Source organism: Carcharodon carcharias, chromosome 17, assembly GCF_017639515.1.
Source record: "Carcharodon carcharias isolate sCarCar2 chromosome 17, sCarCar2.pri, whole genome shotgun sequence".
In the NCBI taxonomy this organism is placed as follows: domain Eukaryota; kingdom Metazoa; phylum Chordata; class Chondrichthyes; order Lamniformes; family Lamnidae; genus Carcharodon; species Carcharodon carcharias.
In genome coordinates this window covers 6,764,469-6,784,909 of record NC_054483.1, presented here as the reverse complement: position 1 = coordinate 6,784,909, position 20,441 = coordinate 6,764,469, and the positions used below count along the sequence as shown (strand labels likewise).

The 20,441-nt window shown below is 45.6% G+C and overlaps 1 protein-coding gene across 1 annotated transcript in view; it reads left to right on the top strand.

Annotated features, from left to right (window-relative positions):
* The window catches only part of LOC121290024 (phytanoyl-CoA hydroxylase-interacting protein-like), a 64,472-nt gene extending 45,711 nt beyond the window's left edge, over window positions 1–18,761 (top strand). The window contains exons 3-6 of the mRNA XM_041210165.1: window positions 7,487–7,654; window positions 14,481–14,655; window positions 15,832–15,949; window positions 18,224–18,761. Coding sequence (XP_041066099.1) covers window positions 7,490–7,654; window positions 14,481–14,655; window positions 15,832–15,949; window positions 18,224–18,761 — 996 coding nt within the window. The 5' untranslated portion in view covers window positions 7,487–7,489. The remainder of the gene's footprint in view (window positions 1–7,486; window positions 7,655–14,480; window positions 14,656–15,831; window positions 15,950–18,223) is intronic.
* Window positions 18,762–20,441: the final 1,680 nt, after the last annotated feature.

The window sequence follows — 20,441 nt, the reverse complement described above, 5'->3', positions numbered from 1 at the left end:
TTTACATCTAAAAAGCCCTTGAATATAAATTCTTTATTTGCATAAAAGATTTTTAAAATTCCTTATTCCTAAACTGCATTGTTTTAAAGATATAAATGAAAATGTCTATATGGCCCATCCAACCATCATTTCCCAATTCAAACTAAGCTAGCCAATGTCCAACTGGATGGTGACCTCCATCAGCATCTTTCATTTTCTATCCGAACAAAAATCGGAAAATATTTTTGCACACGTAGGAATTGTTGGGACAGGGAAAGCCTCAAGCCCACCTTTTTTTGACAGCTAAACCTATTCACCTTCTCTCCACCTGCCCACATTCCCCCGTATCCCTCAACCCCACTTAACTAGCCTTCTCCCCGTATCCCTGAATCCCAGCAGCTCACTTTCTCCCCATGGCCCTTAATCCTACCTGTGCACATTTTCCCCATATCCCTCAATCCCACCTACCCACCTCCATTGATCAACCAATTTACACAATGTATTACCTCTTTATTCTTTCATGGGATGCAGGTGCAGATGTGGCTGATAAGAGATCCTTCCTTAAAGGATGTTCATGATTGACTAGACTAGCTTTTAATTCCAGATTTTTTTATTAATTGAATTTAAAGTTGGATGTGGGAACTTGAACCCTTATCCCCAAAATATTACCCTGGGCCTTGGGATTATTAGTCCAGTGGCCTCAGCACTATGCCACCATCTCCCTGCCTTCTTATCAGACATCTACTCATATCCCTCAATCCTGCTTTTCTTCAGAAACACACTCAATAGTCTAGTGACTCAATTTATACTGTCTGCTTCATTGATCATTTCTGGTAACATCCCACATTTAGAATCCGCTTAAGTAAAAGGTCCTACTCGACTCCTCTGCTTGCTGTTTCATGTCTCCACTGATATTTGAGCCCATCATCACAGCCAACAGTTTGAAGTGATCAATGTTGCTCTTCCTACCGGATAGCGTTGTGTTGATATAACCAGGTGTCAGGAACACAGGCATCTTGGTTTTACTCTTGATTTAGGACAGTGCAACCTGATTCCCCTCCCAAGTGTGATGGGGAAAATGTAGAATTGCTGCATGCCCTACCTCAGGTACATGAGGAGGGTTAAAAGTCTGCAACAGCACCACTGACATATGTGCTCCAAATTCCTGGCAAGCAATATTATCCAAGCTCGAAGAGCAGAAATGCTAAAGCCTGGGGCAAAGAGGTTCCCCCGACAGTTGTTGCAATGCAGTGAGTAAGTGAACATATGGGCGAGGGGATTATTTAAAACACCCTCGTGGGGCAAAAGGCAATCAACATTCCTAAAGATGCTCTGTGTTCTCAATTTAATGCTGGTAAAATACAGAGCTTATATTTTTACAAGAAGAGAGTAGCTTACAAAGAGAGAGAGAGAATTGTATACATATTGAATACATAGACATATACATTGCAAGACAGACATTGAGAGAGAAGTGTTAGATCACTGTTTGAGGCACAGGGAAGGGTTATGAATCTGCTTCTGAGGTAGGGTTAAAAAACTGAAATGCTTCAGCCTTGAAAGGAGGCAATCGAGGGGCCTTGGACATTTATAAAATAATACGCAGAATATAAATAGGATTAGAGGTATTACTGTGATGCAGAGGGGAAGGGATTGAGAAAAGAGATGAACATGAGGGCTGAATTGCCTTACTTGCCTGCACTTGTCTTAGAGAGAAATGCGTTTATAATCAGCATCTTTCCTTTCAGAGGAGCATCGTTGCCATAGCAACAAGAAATGAAATATTTCAAACACTAATGATGCAATATGTATTTGCATTAAAATACATCAAAAGGTCATGAAAACAATGCAGGTGCATGACAGGATTAACACACAGATTAATTCACCCTCTTCCCTACTCTCCCAACCTGCCTCCCTTCCCTCCTATCCCCCATCCCTCTCTCCCTCATTCACTTACCTTCAACTCTTACCCACTCACCCTCCCTCTCTGCACCCATGCCAACCACCAACTCTCCTTCACTCCGACCCTTCTTCTACCCATCCAAGTCAGACCTGATGGTGTCAGGCCAGGAAAGGGGAGGTAATCGCCATTGTTACAGTCCCACTTTACCAAGAATTGCAAGTGGAAGTGACAGAGTTTGCAGCCTCCATTGATACTCAATGCACAGCACATTGCTCTAGAATTGTCAACAGTGCAACCCACTTCAATTAGCAGGGCAGATGAGTTTCTCAGTGGGAGATGTGGGTGAAAATTGGCTTTGCGGAGGTGCCACTATGACATTACATTGAAGGGACAATAAATGCAGCAGATGGGAGCGCCAAATTACAAAGGAATCTCAATGGTTTAAGTGAGTGGACAAATGGAGTGCAAATGTGGGCAAATGTGAGATTGTCCATCTTGAACTCAGGATGTATTTTTAAAAATTCATTTTTTCACAGGGTGTGGGCATCGCTGGCCCATCTGATATTGCCCTTGAGAAGGTGGTGGTGAGCTGCCTTCTTAAACCGCTATAGTCCATGTGTTGTAGGTACACCCACAGTGCTGTTAGGGAGGGAATTCCAGGATTTTGACACAGCGACAGTGAAGGAACAGCGATATATTTCCAAGTCAGGATGGTGTGTGGCTTGCATGGGAACCTGCAGGTGTTGGTGTTCCCCATGCTGCCCTCGTCCTTCATGGTGGTAGAGGTCATAGGTTTGGAAGGTGCTGTCAAAGGAGCCTTGGTGAGTTGCTGCAGTGCATCTTGTAGATGGTACACAATGCTATCACTGTGCATCGTTGGTGGAGGGAGTTAATTTTTAAGGTGATGGACAGGGTGCCAATCAAGCCAACTGATTTGCCCTGGATGGTGTTGAGCTTCCTGTCTATTTTTGGAGTTGCTCTCATCCAGGCAAGTGGAGAGTATTCCATCACACTCCTGACTTGTGCCTTGTAGATGGTGGACAGGCTTTGGGGAGTCAGGAGATGAGTTACCCTCTGCAGAATTCCCAACCTCTGACCTGCACTAGAAGCCACAGTATTTATAAATCAGTTTTTTCTAAACAATGAGGGAGTAGGCTGCACTAACATAAGAAGCTTAGAAATAGGAGCAGCAAACCACTTGGCTCCTCAAGCCTGCTCCACCATTTAATATGATCATGGCCGACAAGGCTTGTGTTCCCTTGAGTGTGGAAGGTTGAAGGATCATCTTATTGAGATGTTTAAAATGTTCAAAGGAGGGTAGATAGAGAGAAACTATTTTTTTTGGTGTAGAAAAGTGACATAACCTTAAAACTGGCCTTTCAGGAGGAAAACCAGGAAACACAAAACATTGTAAAACTCTCCTCCCTGTGAGGCTGTGGATGCAAGGGGATAGCTGTTGCTATCAAGACTGAGATATTCAATTGTTGTTAAGCTCTCAAAAGATATATCATCTATGCTTACCACTAATGTTAACTATATAGCCTGAAATAGCTAGTGCACTTAATGTGATATAATCAACATATTTGCAATTGACTGGAATGGTGATAGTTAATGCTGTTTGCCTGTGTTAAGAACCCACCACATAAGTGGAAGGAACTGTATTGCACATGTCTACTTGCTTTAGAAACCTACAAATGCTTGTTCTCAATGCCTCAAGAACCTTATTGATCTTGGGGTACAGATAAAACATCTAACCACAAGTAAAAACCATTCTGTAAACTATAACACAGGGGCACACTCTCAGGACAAGGGGTTGCTCATTCATGATTGAGATGAGGAGAAATTTCTACACTCAGAGGGTTGTGAACCTTTGGAATTCTCTCCCCAGAGGGCTGTGGATGTTTCATCATTGAGAATATTTAAGTCTGAAGGAAAGAGACTTTTCGTCTCTCTGGGAATCAAGGGATATGGGGAGCGGGCAGGAAAGTGGAGTTGAGGCAGATCAGCCATGATCGGATTGAATGGGCAGGCAGGTTCGAGGGGCCGAATGATCTACTCCTGCTCCTCTTTCTTATGTTCTTATGTAACATAATAGCTGAGGAGCCATCCTTTTCCATACATCATGGCTCGCATACAATACAACCCTCCCTACCTGCCCCACCACTGTTTTGAAATTAAAACGGTTTCACACAAAGAAGCTGCAACAAATATGTGAACAGTACAAAAAGAGTTAGAAAAGCTCCTCCACACCCTGGGTCCACCCCCTCATGGAATGAATGGGAGGTAGAGGCTTGGTCGTCTCACATGCTTTTGAAGTGATGAACACTATGACAAAGGCAGGGAGCGTTTGTTGAATTATTCCGATATATTGTGGAGGCAAATCAAGTCGGATGCAGAGCAAAAGGGAGAATCGTAATGATCCAGGGATGGACACCAGGAGGAAATCCACAATCTTGCTTCGCTCATCTATATTGTTTTGCGGCTTTATCCTCCCACCAGATATAGTAAGCAAGTCGCATCCCCATCAATGCACTTGCTGTAAGTGGTGGAGACTAATATTTAAGCATGCTGGTAAAGCCACAGCCACACCTGAGTCAAATATGTTACTGTTTACAGGCCAAACAAACCATTACCAATCCAAATACTCATAACAAACCACCTTTTGTATATTCTTTCACTCAATTCCTGCCAATAGGCACACCAACATTTAAATTACAATTCCATAGAACGAGAATTTAATTGGACATACACTTTTACATTAATTTCAGTTAACAAGCCGGTTTCCATGCCAACAAATTTATCTGTTGGGCTAAAGAGATCAGTACAACTCCCTTACTTCATTATTTTAATCAATAATTTTACTCTTGTTGCATATAATTGCTATTTCCAAGTGAAACCTTCAATTGTAAGTAGGCGTTTGATTCTGTGCCATCCAGCACCAGCTAATGCTCCAATTCTACCCCAATGAGCAGACAGCAATTGTGCTTTCTTATCACAAGATTACCTGTTGTCCTTGAGCCCATGATTAGTGAATATACCTCCCTGAGACATAAGGCGGAACCTTGTTGAGGTGTCGGTGATCTCGCCAGCTGGTTGGAGAGCCAGCGAGAGATCCACGCTCGGTTTTGCGGAGAGGCCCACTGAATGACAAGGCAATTGGACAGTGGCAAGGCTACAGTGGAAGGCAGGCCTTCCCCTGGAATCAAGACCCCGAGGGTGGACATCTCGCCCACCGTGAGTTGCCGGTCAGTCAGGGGCTGGCAGCTCTTGTGCTCAGCTGGGCCATGGTTGCCACAGGAGAAACACCTACCAGAGCCCCAGGATCATAAGTGGGGAGATGCGGAAGGAAGGGTATAGGGGTGCTCGGCAGCAAGAACAGGGGAGTGGCTCTCAGCAGTAATCCCCCCTCCACTCCCGATGTCAAGTCCCTGGATCAGGCACTGAGTGTCTTTGATTCAAGGGACTTCTCCCCCACCCCAGGGGTGACAAGCTGGCCGCTCAGGTTTACCTGTCGTGCACGCCGCATTTCAACAGGCCCGCCACTAGGTTAATATTAGCGGCAGTGGGATGGGGCCCTTAAATGATCATTAACTGGCCACTAAAGGGCCTCAATAGGCTGCAGGGTGGGAAGGTCAACCATGGGGCTTCCCGCCCAGAACCTAACCCTGGTGGAAGCGTGAAGGTGACTGGGTTCTGGCACACCACCATTCCACCTAATTAAATTCTCTTCCTGCCTACAAGCTCGCCACCAGTGAGAGCAGAAGATTCTGCCCTTGGGAACCACTTTGGAATGGCCGATTTTAATTAAGTTCCTTCATTGAGTGGGTGATGGCTTCACATTAAAATTGGCCAGCGCTGTTGTGTCAGTCACGGATCAAATGTTCAGTGATCAATACTCTAAAATTAAATCATACTTCCGTACTTAACAAACAAAGGCTAATATTACTACAATGCTGGAAAACATCAATCATGATGTTATGTGAGCATAGTTCAAGTCAGTCTTGATTGAGGTTTGATAGGATCTCTGACTAACCTCTTCTTTTCAGTTGGGATCATGCAAATGTCACACCACGATGGTGACCACTCAGGATTTTCTTTTGATGGGCATTTTGAAGTATTTTGGAAGAAAATCCCTTAATTCAGGAGATGAAAGCATAGGCTACAGCCAATAAAATGCATTGCACAGAGGCTGAAAGAGCAGGATGGATAGAACCATAGGCCAGGATTTTACAGCCTCTCTGTGGCATGCCTGCCCCGATGGATGCGGTGAGCTATTTAAATCTCCATTCAGTCCGACAGCACTGTAATATCCCGCCCTGAGGGAGGGGCGGTAAAATCCTGGCCACAGAGTAATTACAGCACAGAAGGAGGCCATTTAGTCTGTCTTGTTCATGCTGGGTCCCTACAAGAATGGCTCAGGTAGTCCCACTTTCCCACCTTTCCCTGCAGTCGTACAAATTGTCTCTCTTTAGATAATTATACAATTCCTTTTTGAAAGCCACCATTGAATCTGCCTCCACCACACTCTCAGGCAGAGCCTTCCAGATCCTAACCCCTGGCTGTGCAAAAAAGGTTTTTCCTCATTGTGCCATTGCTTCTTTTGCCAATCACTTTAAATCGGTGTCCAGCAGGTTGGAGAATGCATTGTTCTCTCTGCAATGAAGGATTTGTGTACAAAGATCGTGGGTGGCTATGAAATGTCCAATTTAATTAGGGGACTGATTCAAGCTCTCTCCCAGGAAGGGTCTGAGATGCACCAGACTGTTGTAACCTTGGTGCCATTTTTTAGACCCGGGATCAGTTTCCAAGCGCTCGATCGCCATGACGGTTTCCATTCTGTAACGTCATCCAAGTCTGCCCCTGCCTCAGCTCACCAGCCACTGAACACCCCCACCCACCCCCCACCCACCATACATTCATACCTTTTTTTAACTCTGGACCTGACTATTCCAATGCACTTTTGGCCAACCTCCCATCTTCCACCTTCCATCAAGCTCAGTTCATCCAAGACTCTGTTGCCTGCATCCTAACACACACCAAGCCCTGATTATCCATCATCTGTGATTGCTGACTACATTGGTCCCTGGTTTGGCAATGTCACAATTTTAAAATTCTCACCCTTGTTTTCAAATCCCTCCATGGCTTCCTCTCTCCCGATCTCTGTAAGCTGCTCCAGCCCCACAACCCTCTGAGATATCAGCATCCCTCTAATTCTGGTCTCTGGTGCATCCCCGATTTAGCTCCACCATTGGCAGCTGAGCCTTCACCTGTCGAGCCCTTGAGCTTTGGAATTCCCTGTTTACACCTCGCCACCCCTTGAAGACATTCCTTAAAACCGGCCACTTGAACCAAGCTTTTGTGTGTGTGACTCAGTGCCGACTTTTGTTTGATAACCCTCTAGTGAAGCGCCTTGGGGGTGTTTTACTGTGTTAGAGGTGCTACCTAAATGCCAGTTGCTGTTGTTGTTGTTGATTGTAAACTATTGAGAGAACTCTCGCTCCCCACCTCCCCAAAAGCAGTGTCGGGGGTGAAGCAGCCGTGTAGTAATGATGCTCAGGGTAAAGCTGCTCCTTGCTGTGTAAGAAATGCTCTCTCTTCCTCCAACAGAAAATGGAGCTGCTATCAACACCTCACAACATCAAAATCACCAACATCACCTGCGACTCTTTCAAGATCTGCTGGGACACGGATGTGAAGGACAGGGAGCGCATCACACATTACTTTGTGGACCTCAACAAGAAAGAAAACAAGGATTCCAATAAATTCAAGCACAGAGTAAGTTTATACCAGGGTTCCAGACTGGCAGCTTACTAAATAGATATATATGGCACAACTAATCATGTCTGTGGGCTATAAGAGTATAATCTGATTAACTTTAGTTTATCCCTTTAAAGTTAGCCAAATGGGCTTGATATTGCTCTTATTCTAGTCATCAGAAATGCTCTTGTTTCCTCAGGCTAACACTAATATTTGAGTTTATTTCCGCTTAAGATAATTACTCGCAGGTGGATAGTGGAAGGTTGGGAATTGGAGATCTTAGACTGCGCTCCCATTTTATTCCAATTTTCAAGGGCAATTGGTGCCTCCTCACATGTTCAAATCAAGATTTACTAGACTAGGTTTTCCTTTTGTTTTACTCATTCTGGGGATGTGGGCATCACTAGCCCACTTGAGGAATAGTCAATGTGGTGAAGGTGCTCTAGCAGGTGTTGTCAGGTAGGAAATTCCAGGTTTGTGACCCAGCAACTATAGAGGAATGGTCAATATATGTCTATGTCGGGATGCTTGGTAACTTGGAGGCCCCATATCCCTGCTGCTCTGCTTCATCCTTCTAGGCAGTGAAGGTCACAGGTTTGAGAAGTGCTGTTGAAGAAGCCTTGGTGAGTTGCTAAAGCGTAATGCTTCCTCTTTTAGCATGAGAGTGTAAGAACATCTTGGGGTGGAAACCCTTCTCTCAAAACTAGGCACAATTCTCTGTTTATTCAAGTGAACTTCAATTGAGCCTGTTGCAATATCAGTGATGGACATTTTTTTCCATTCATTCTTGGCATTTGAGCATCACCAGCAAGGCAGCATTTATTACCCATCTCTAATTGCCCTCGAGAATGGGAATATAATGGGAGTGCAGTCTAATATCTCCAATTCCCAGCTTTCCACTATCCAGTTCCATGTATTTACCTTAAGTGGAATAAACTCAACTATTAGTCTTAGCCTGAATGTCACAGTCTGACTGATAGTTAGCATCCATCCAAGTGGGCAGCTCACAGGTGTTTGCAAAGTCTAGTTACATGTGTTGAGAAGGGAACTCTGATCATAAAGAGCTAAATGGCTAACTAACTTTTCTCATCCATATCTTTCTTGTGGTCTTGTGATACTCCTTCTAAGCTAAGTAGAGCAAAATGCATTTCCCACATCAGCAGCAGTGAAACATAAAAATCAAAGAGGAACTGTCCCGACTAAATGGAGCACAAGGTAACCAAAGGCAACATCTGAGAAGAATAAGGATGTTGATTCTAGCTGACCCAGGTGACCGAAGCGGGAACTGTTTGCTGATGCCAAGAAGACAGGTCAGCTCAGAGGGATCAACTGCCATCTCCGACTAAAGCAGGGAGACAAATTCCAATTGAAATTTTATTTCAAAATATTCCCTACATAGCAGCTATTACCAGAAAGGACTTCAGAGAGACAGAATTATCTCATCTCAGAGAAATAGAGAGAAAGAGACAGAGTGAAGCTGAGACAGAGTGCCAGAGAAAGAAAAACAGTGGGGGTGGGGCGAAAGAAACAAAGAGCAAAGCAAACAGAAAGATGGAGGAAAAAGCAGAGAGAAAGAGAGAGAAGCTGAGAGAGAGAGAGAGAGAGAACAGAGAGAGACAAGGGGAGAGAAAATGACAGAGAGAAAATGAGGAGAGAGAGAAACAGAGAAATAAAGAGAGGCAAGAGAGACACAGAGAAATGGAGGAAGAAAGAGAGGCAGAGAAGGAAAAACAGAGGGACAGAGAATGACAGAGTGAGGGAAACAAAGAGATGGCAACATAGAAAGAGAGAGACAGACACATAAAGAGAGCGACTGAGAGAGACAGAGAAAGAGAAAGCAAGGGAGGACAAGAGGGAGAGAGAGAGGAAAAGTAGAAGTGAGAGTGCAACTCACATACATACAGAATATTCTAACACTATCTCTACTAAACCCTTGTAGTAGTGAAGACTGTCCCTGGTGAGAGTGGACATTCTGTTACAGGTCTGGATCAGTTCAAGCCTTGTACAATGAGTCAGCCATATAGTCGGAGAGGGTTTTAAGAATGCACCCCTTCTACCCGTCCACTACTCAATGTTCTGCTACTCTGAAAGTGTTGGCCTATGCTGGACCAAGCTGTACAACACTAAATCTGTTGCGTCATTCGCAGAATCTGCGCACACGCACATCTCAGGAGGATAGCGAGAGTCTTTAAGCAGAAACCTGCAGATGGGCAAAAAGTAAACAATCAAGAAAAGCGAGCTCCCACCTCACTGAGATAATAGACAGGTGCAGTAGTGCCTGGCACACTTCCTGCATGTGTTATTAACACCTGAAGGCTTTCACTTCCCCACTGAGAGCCATATGGCTGAGAGAGAGAGAGAGGGGGGGGGGGGGGGGGGGCGGGTGGTAGGGGGGGGCACTGAAAGTGGCCGCCATCCATGCAAGCTTGGTTCCACTTCACATTCTAGCGAATTGTAGCTGAGGCAGATGAGAGTGGAGAGCTGGATAGGTTTGCGAATATTTACCTGTGTTACAGAGAAATATTGTTGTCCCTCTCTCTCCTCCAACTCAGGCTACACCCACTGAATGTGAAAAGATTGCTTTTTGCGATTTGAGCAAAGCATCCAGCTCATTCCCTCTTACTCGGGGTTAGATAGTGTGTAGGTTATTAAACAGTTAATCACAAATGATCAGAAGCTACCCCGCCCCCCCCCTCCACCAGGGAACGTTGAAACTATTACACGTTGCTTATTGTAAGATTTTGGAATTAAAGCCATCAGCTCTTGTCTAATTGCACTGGCATTCTCCCACTTTGAAGCTCACTCAAACCCCGCAATGTAACCATCATTTGCACTCTGGGGGCGTCTGACTGACACAGATTGATTTCTTACATAATCATCCACGGTTCACGTGGGATGCTTTCTCTCAACAGCTCGACACAGGTGATGAAAGAGCTGTTAGGAGATTATATTCCAAACTGCAGCTCACTCTCGGCTATCTGCTATTCTCTATGTAAACCACCCGAACCCCTTGATTAGATTCCAGCCCATACCTCACTCCTGGAATTCTGTTATTCTACATATAAACTCCAACTCACACCCAACACCTCAGTTGAATTCCAGCCTGTAGCTCACTCCTAAGGTTTCTGTTATTCTATATATAAACCAGTCAAAACTCTCAATTAGATTCCAGCCCGTAACTCATGCCTGGATTTCCCGAAACTCCACCTCACCCACCCCTCGATTGAATTTCCGGGCACCTGTTATTCCATATGTAACTCCCCGACCCACCGAACCCCTCGATGGGGTTCCAGCCTGTAACTCACACCTGGGATTCTGTTATTCGACATATTAACCCCGCCAATCCTCACCTCCCCCACCAAAACTCCCAATTAGATTCCAGCCTGTAACTCCTTCCCAGGAATCAATATGTAGGATTCACTAACAGTGGTGCTGTTCCTCGCACATTTATCTGGTGTAAAATTATCACAGGTGACACTTCCTGGACTGATACATTCCCCCGGCTATGTTTGAAAGTTGTGTGCTCTGGCTCTTTCTAATATCTTGGCTTGTAAAAAATATTGAAGACTAAGACGGATATCAAAGACATGACAACTAGTTTTTTTCCCTTGGCTTAACCTGCATTCTCTTTAAACAGCAAACAGCACTAAAGCAACCGTTGCCTTGGGAACCATCATCAAGAGCTGGATTCCTGGCAGAACCTAGTCTCAGCTTACTACTGTGTATGATAGATAGGAACAGCGCTGGTAGCTCACAATTCCTTCATAGTGAATATCCTCATGCTCAAGAGCACGTGCATATTTGCTGTTATCACAATCATGGCGTTTCAGGAAGAGAGAGAGAGGGAAATGGTTTGTTTTTGTGATGTTGATTGAGGGATAAATTTTGGCCAGGACACTAGGGATAACTCCCCTGCTCTTCTTCTTTACGCCCACCTGAGAGGGCAGGTGGGGCCTCTTAATGTCTCATCCAAAAGATGGCACCTCCAACACTGCTGTGAGCTTGGCCTAAATAGCCAAGTGGTTATGGTACAGGGTTTGTAACCCCAAGATCAAGAGTTCAAATCTCACAATGGCAAACTATTAAACAATGGAATTTCATCTGAAACAGATGGAAATGGGTTTGTACTCGAAAGAGTTATATTCAATGGCATTACTATTGCCGGAAGTCGCACCTTCGGCATTGTGACGGTTATCATTGACCAGAAACAGGACTGGATTGGCCATATAAATGCAACGTCTACAATTGCAGTTCAGAGGCAAGGAATGCTGTGGCTAGCAACACACCTCCAACACTGCTGTGCTGCACTACAGTGCTCGAGTCTCGGAGAGTGACTTAAACCCCACAACCATGTGATTCGGAGCTAGCAGGCTACCAATTGAGCCATGTCCGACATGCAAAATAAGATGGAAACAACAGTCATTGAATTGGATTTTTGTCACTTAATCGAAATCCACAAGATATTAAATTTACAGTGCACCCTCCTGACTTGTGTATCACCATCTGTGACAAACCTGCAATTGCACACCAATGGAGATTGATAAGCTACAGATCCCCATAGCCAGAACAAAGCATTACTGATGATCACTTTGTCCCAAGTTTCTGCAGGCAATGAGAGACGATTGAGAAAATTTCTTCTCGAGTCTAATCTGAAAGAAGGTGAAATTGGAGATGGGCATGGTTTCTCGGATTCAGGCGCTGCCCAGTGTCACACGTGGGACCGTCAACGTCTGCAAAGGGAGATAATATGAGTGATGATATTTGAAGATTTTCGACTTTTAATTTGGCTGTGGCTGCTCAATCTAGTCAGTCCCATTCCCCCGCTCTATCCCTGTAACTCTGCAAGCTTACCTCCCTCAAGGGCCCATCCAATTTCCTTTTGAAATCATTCATCATCTGCGCTTCCACCACTCTTGTGGGCAGCGAGTTCCAGATCACTAATACTCACTGCGTAAAAAAAAATTCTTCCTTTCTTCCTCACAGCGCCCCCCCCCCCCCTTATCTCTTGCCCAAAACCTTAAATCCATGACTCTATCTGATGGGAACAGCTTTTCTTGTGCCAACCTTATCTAAACCTGTCAGAATCTTGTCCACCTCTATCAAATCTCCCTTCAATCTCCTTTGCTCCAAGGAGAACAACCCCAGCTTCTCCGACCCAACCTTGTAGCTAAAACCCCTCATCCCTGGAACCATTCTGGTAAATCTCCTCTGCACCCTCTCAAGGACCTTCACGTCCTTCCTAAAGTGTGGTGACCAGCACTGGTCACAATCGTCTAGTTGTGGCCTAACCAGAGCTTTATAAAGGATCAGCAGAACTGTTCTGATTTTGTACTCGACACCTCTGTTTGTGATTATCGATTTCCAGCATCCGCAGTTTTTTGTTTTTACCTCTGTTTGTGAAGCTGTTCTAGGGCTATGCTTATTTCCCCTGATGAATCACTACTGCACAGGAGCTTGAGTCTGTCTTGTACTGGACATCACTGGAGAAAAAATTTAAAAAGGCTCAAATGCCAGAAATCTAAAATAAATAGTGGAAACACGCAGTAGGTCAGTCACCAATTCACAAGTTTAGGTTGTGATCCGCAGAAGGATAAAGCTTCCACTTAACCAGGAAACTGCAAAGGTGAAAGCATATCCACATTATTCTCTGGGTCCAGCATTGTTTCCCCGCCCAGACACCAGTTATTGGCTCAGATACCACAGCAGAGCCAGTGCTCCCTCACCCGGCATTGACTGAGTGCTTATTTAACTCCAGTAATGAGGGGCCGTGAAGAGACCATTATCCTACCTGCAGCAGAGCTCAGGCTGTAATGTAAGACACGCTCTGCTGAATGTAATTGGAATTCAAAGTTTCTTGGCTCTGACACCTCCACACACAGATACACACACTCCATCACGCAGTCCTTCATGGGTCAGTGACAGGCTCCTTGGATCGTTGCCTGGACCTGACTAAACAAGGCTGGGTCAGGTTGATGTGCCTAGTATTGTTACGCAATGTAACAAGACAAAATGCTATGTAATTTGCTGAAATCACAGCTGAAAAGAAATGTGACCTGAAGGAGGGAAAAGCCAGGAAGATTGAGGGCAGCATCTTTAAACCTGGGAGCACATGACAATGTGAAATGGGATTCAGGATTCTATACATTGAAAATGCACTTGAGGGAAAGCCACTTGAATTTTTTCAGCAGTTTTATTTTAGACCCCAGGATCCAAAGATTTTTTTGGGGGGGAGTTCCAGATTTCGGCTACTTTTTGTAAGAGGAAGTGCTTCCTGACATCGGCCCCTGAATGGCCTGACTCTGATTTTAAAGGTGGAATCTTACGGCCACATTGTGGTGGAGCAGGGCTGGAAAATGCGGCGAGCTGTTCAATAATCCATTGACTTTGGCGGATACAGAAATTCCCACCAGTGGGAGGGGCCATAAAATTCCGCCATAAGTTTTTTTTTAATCCCTGGTTCTGGACTCCTCTCACCAGTGGAAATAGTTTTTCTCTATCTAGCCTATCATTTTAAAAACCTTGATTAGATTACCCCTCCATCTTCTCTACTCAGGGGAAAACATGCTTATTCTTTGCAGTCTGTCCTCATAATTTAACCATCTGAGTCTTGGCATCAACCCCTCCATGCACAAGATATTCTTCTGGAGGTGGGTGTCCAAACACCAGATGGGGCTTAACCCAAGAGTCTGAACAAACATCATGTCCATCCCTTTGTAATCCAGCCCCTTAGATATTGGCTTTTGAAAATCCCATCAGTCATTAAATGCTCTCTGTACACACATGCTTAAGCCAACAGCAGAGGCACCAACCAGTAAAGCTCATTCTGATGTTCTTGGCTATTCAGGATGTCCCTACCAAGCTGGTGGCCAAGGCTGTGGCACTGCCGATGACTGTGAGAGGGCACTGGTTCCTGAGCCCCCGCACAGAGTACAGCGTCGCTGTCCAGGTCGCCATCAAGCAGAGTGATGGAGAATACCTCGTGTCTGACTGGAGCGAGGTGGTGGAATTCTGCACTGGAGGTGAGCATGTGAAATCACATATGGACTGGTCTCCTTTTACGCTCATGTAGCATTTAGCAATAGAAAAACTGCCAGACAATAAAAGTCCATCTAAATTGTCTTCTGGTAGTCGCAATGAAGTTGAATCTTGCTGAAAAGAGAGACATGCTGCTGAAGTTATTTTGTTTTGCACTCGTCAGGACAAATGCAAGAATGCCAAATTTCAAACAATCACAACAATTTAAATGACTGGAGAAAAGGGTGCTGATTGGCTGGCAAACTGACTCTGATTGGCCGAGGCATTGCCATGGCCAAAGCAATGGGGAACAAAACGTCTACTGTTTCATGTGATTCCATGATTGGGTGGCACTTGCTGAACAACCCAGAGTGTGCAAAAACTATACTAACAACCAATTTAAGACAATCAGTCAACCTTGTAACATGGCTCATTTAGACTTGCTGGAAGTGACATACATTCATACACAAGGACCCGTCCTCTGCAAACATAAGGAATATATTCAAGTTTTGTACCTCTTTTGAATTATCTGGGAGCATGACGAACCTATAGTTCCCGGTTGCTTTCTCCATGGCAACACCTCAGCTAATGAGAGTCAACTAGTCAATCAATCAGCAACTTTTTCGCCTGTAGTATAAATTGTTGCACTTGTCTGAAATTTGTCCTGATGAGTGCAAAAGGAAAAGCTTCAGCAACATGTCTCTCTTTGCAGCGATATTCAAGTTCTGCACTGCCAAGAGACTGTTTGATAATAGAGTTGTTCATGAACTTCAGCGGCCAATCTCATCAATTCATCTACAACAGACCTAGGCATGAGGTGATGGAAAGTTTTGGGAATTATTGGTTCAAAGTCATTAGTTCCCCTCAAGCTACACTTACTAAAATAGTGACAGAGTGGAACCTCTTTATACCATCTCAAAGGTAACCAAAGAATATTACCGGTCTCTGAGAGATATTCTGTAAATATTATCACTGTCCCAGAGACATCTGCAAATATTAACACTCTCCTAAAGAGATTCTTCGAAGCGCCTCAGAGCGATCCTGTGAATATAAACACTGAGAGATATTCTGTAGATATCAACACTCTTCCAGAGACATCCTGGGAATATTCACCCTCTTCGAGATATTCTCATAGATAGCATCGTTTGATGTAGCTGATTCCCTGTTAATGTGCTTCCCAGATTATTCCACTGCCCACTTGAAACAGTTGCTGGAGAAAGCAGAAGTGATTGCTGGACGAATGCTGAGATTCTCGGTCTTCTATCGGAATCAGCACGAAGAATACTTTGAATACATAAGGTGATACATTTACTACCTATTCCTATTTGATGCTCAGCCCCTAGCCTGTGTCCTTCTCTGTTACCAATACAGTCTACTTCCAATTCGGTAACTTGTCCAGGCTCCACCCTGCCTCAGCACTGTCTGCTGCAGAAATCCTCATGCATGCCTTTGGACGCTCAGACTTGACCATTTCAATAGTCTCCTGGCCAGCCTCCATAAACTTGAGCTCATCCAAAACTCCATAGCCCATGTCCTAACTCATACCAAGGCCATTTCGCCCATCGCTGTTGCTTGCTGATTTACATTGGCTCCCAGATAGGCATACCTCAAGAATAAATTTCTCATCCTCATTTTCAAATCCCTCCATGGCCTCACTCCTCTTTATCTCTGTAAGCTCCTCCAGCCCCACCACTCTTTGTGATATCTGTGCTCCTCAAATTCTGGCCTCTTAAGCATCCCCGGTTTACATTGCTCCACCACGGGTAGCCATGCCTTCAACTGCCTAGGACCAAAGCTCTAGAATTCCCTCCCCAAATCCTTTCATCTCTCCAACTCTCTTTCCTCCTTTAAATGACTTCTTAAAATGTGCCACTTTGACCAATAGTATGGTCACCTAACCCTAATTCTTTTTAGGTGGCTCGGTATCAAACCTTGTTTGATAAAGCTCCTGTGAGGCACCTTGGAACATTTTACTACAATAATTTATCTAATGAAACATTTCACAGGAGCAGTATACAACAAAATTTGACACCGAGCAATCTAAGGAGATATTAAGACAGATGATCAAAAGCTTTGTTCCTATATCTCCTTATGGGATTTAGTGTCAATTTCTCTGTGAACATTTTACTATCCTAAAGATGCAATTTAAATGGAATTTGTGTTACTGTTGCACTAAAATCAATTGGATCCTCATCCAGGGACAGGTAACACATGGTCAGCTCCCTAAAACCCTGCTGCTACCTTGTGGCAGGATGCTCAGTTTTACAGTTTTACTCTGTATCTAACACCCTGCTGTACCTGTCCTGGGAGTGTTTGATGGGGACAGTGTAGAGGGAGCTTTACTCTGTATCTAACTCTGTGCTGTACCTGTCCTGGGAGTGTTTGATAGAGAGAGTGTAGAGGGAGATTTACTCTGTATCTAACCCCGTGCTGTATCTGTCCTGGGAGTGTTTGATGGGGACAGTGTAGAGGGAGATTTACTCTGTATCTAACCCCATGCTGTACCTGCCCTGGGAGTGTTTGATGGGGACAGTGTAGAGGGAGATTTACTCTGTATCTAAACCCAGGCTGTTCCTGTTCTGGGAGTGTTTCATGGGGAGATTGTAGAGGGAGCTTTACTCTGTATCTAACCCCGTGCTGTTCCTGTCCTGGGAGTGTTTCATGGGGAGATTGTAGAGGGAGTTTTACTCTGTATATAACCCTGTCCTGTACCTGTCCTGGGAGTGTTTGATGGGGACAGTGTAGAGGGAGCTTTACTCTGTATCTAACCCCGTGCTGTACCTGTCCTGGGAGTGTTTGATGGGGACAGTGCAGAGGGAGCTTTACTCTGTATCTAACCCCTCGCTGTACCTGCCCTGGGAGTGTTTGATGGGGACAGTGTAGAGGGAGCGTTACTCTGTATCTAACCCCATGCTGTACCTGTCCTGGGAGTGTTTGATGGGGACAGTGTAGAGGGAGCGTTACTCTGTATCTAACCCCATGCTGTACCTGTCCTGGGAGTGTTTGATGGGGACAGTGCAGAGGGAGCTTTACTCTGTATCTAACCCCATGCTGTACCTGCCCTGGGAGTGTTTGATGGGGACAGTGTAGAGGGAGATTTACTCTGTATCTAAACCCAGGCTGTTCCTGTTCTGGGAGTGTTTCACGGGGAGATTGTAGAGGGAGCTTTACTCTGTATCTAACCCCGTGCTGTACCTGTCCTGGGAATGTTTGATGGGGACAGTGTAGAGGGAGCTTTACTCTGTATCTAACCCCGTGCTGTACCTGTCCTGGGAGTGTTTGATGGGGACAGTGTAGAGGGAGCTTTACTGTGTATCTAACCCCGTGCTGTACCTGTCCTGGGAGTGTTTGATGGGGACAGTGTAGAGGGAGCTTTACTCTGTATCTAACCCCGTGCTGTACCTGTCCTGGGAGTATTTGATCGGGACAGTGTAGTGGAGTGTGGATCCATTCTAGATTTTTTGTATAGCTGTTGGATTTTGGTTGAACTCCTTTGTGCCTTTGTGGTGGTGGGGGGATTGGCGGGGGCGAGGTGGGCAGTAGCTGCCTCACTCTAAGACTTTGTCGTTGCAGGATGCACCACAATGGTGTCATGCAACCCTATCTGAAGGACAGCAGTGGCAGCCATGGCTCCCCGGTCAACGGCACACTGCACGGGATCTTCTTCAGCTGCAACACTGAGTTCAACACCGGCGAGCCGCAGATGGACTCCCCCTACGGCCGGCTTCGGTTCCGGGTGGATGCCGAGCAGCTCTTCAACTCCGGCACCAACCTCTACTTTGCCGACTTCTACTGCATGTATACGGCCTACCACTATGTCATCCTGGTGCTCGCGCCTAAGGGTACCGCTGGCGACCTGTTCTGCCGTGAGAGGCTTCCCCTGCTGGACAGCGCCCACAACCCCTTCCTGACCTGCACCCAGGACCCCGAGGGCCGGCTGGTCTTCCACCATGCCCAGGACCTCATCTTGGAACTGATCTATACCCAGCCACTCAGCTTGGCCTTGGGCACCCTTGGCGAGATCGGCGGCCACCAGCTTATGAGCCTTTCCACTGCCGACGCCAAGAAGGACCCCAGCTGCAAGACCTGCAACATCAGCGTTGGGCGTTAGGCGGGGCAGGGGGGGGTGGAGCAATGCGTTGGGGGGGGGTTAATTGGGGACACAATGTGGGGTTGGGGGGGGGGGGGTTGCAAAACCAGCATTAGATCCACTGTGAATAAAACAGCCTTCAAGGGGGGTGAGTGGAGGGGTATTCAGCCTGTAGGACGAGCTGCCCCCCCAAAATATATTTTAATTCGTTGTAACCCAGAGAAGAAATGGGGACATAAGAGAGGTCAAAAAAACACCAACAAACACCCAGAGACAACTGGGTGACAGAGAGGGTCTTGAAATTTCTACATCCAGAAGGTGCTAACATAACATACATGGATGTGCCCCCATTAATACATGGACCCATCTCTGCTTTGTGTGTTTGGTACCAGTTTTAATGTGATTGTAAAGCACCTAACGGTTGAGATGCCCTTGGATCTGCACAGGGTGGAAAACCCATTCATTCAAGAGCACATGACAGACAGCACAATCTATCTAGCAGAGGGCAGAATCTCTCTCTCTCTCTCTCTGTCTGTCACGCACACACTCTGCGACATCTGTTACCTTCTGCTCTTTGTTTTCTTTAACAGTGATTTGGTCATGTATCCCAGCTACTGGCATAGCAAGCCTGGTGAGCACAAATGAAATCCCACCTCAGCCCATCTGAAGCACAGAGTATCTTCCTGTTTCTCCATCTAATGGTAATATGGAGGATCAAAGAGCCCCTCTAATTTAACAGGAGCCTTAGATGTTATAGATGGGGGTTGGATCTCAATCATCCCTCACACCAGTGCGTCCCGATGGGCAAGACAGTGGGACTTTCACTCACGGCCCCCACCCTGGTTGGGTAGCCAACTGTCGTTCGACACATTCCTAGAGAATTCAGTGGGTGAACTCTCACTTCCAACTTCCTCTCTCGGTTGAAGAGCCCACTTCTCATCTCTGATATTTTTATAATAGCAGTAATCTAAGAAAATGTTTTTTAAAAGATGCACAATTTGTGATAAGCCCTTCCGATTTTTCCCACGTTTTGCTTACCAGGAGATTCCTGGAGGGTTGGCAACCCGGCATTCTTCCCACAGCCAGTTCGAGCTTCTTTACTGGCAACACTTAGGACCTCTTAAAGGAGCCAACACTCACCTTACCGGGGCAGTGCCGTTTCCTCTCTGGTAGAACTCTCTCAGCTTGCAGCAGCCAGCAGCTGGAGCAAGCGGTTTCTGCCACACTGTGCAACCTAGCAGCACAGGCATTTGTGCCTGCACACGCGTAGCTGCATATGCAAGTGTGCAGCCAAGGGTGCTTTTCACAACATAACAGTTAGTGTCTACGGCACCGCATGATATATACACACACACACACACACACACCTCCCCTGACAACTATGGTCTGTCTCTTGCTGATACTTTTCCCTAGGGGCCCTGGAAGCTGACTTTGTTCCAAGTTTTATTTATATTTTGTTTGGTAGTAATTGTCAGACAAAGAGGGAATAGATATCTGGAACACTCTCTCCCAAAAAGAAAACAATTGGAACTTTCCAGACTGTGATGGATAGATTTTTTTTGGGTAAGGGGATCGAAGGATAAGGCGCCAAGCCAGGTAAATGGTTTCAAGGTACAGATCAGCAAGGATCTCACTGAATGGCAGAGCAGGCTCAAGGGGCTGAATAGGCTCAAGGGGCTGAATAGCCTCCTCCTGTTCCTA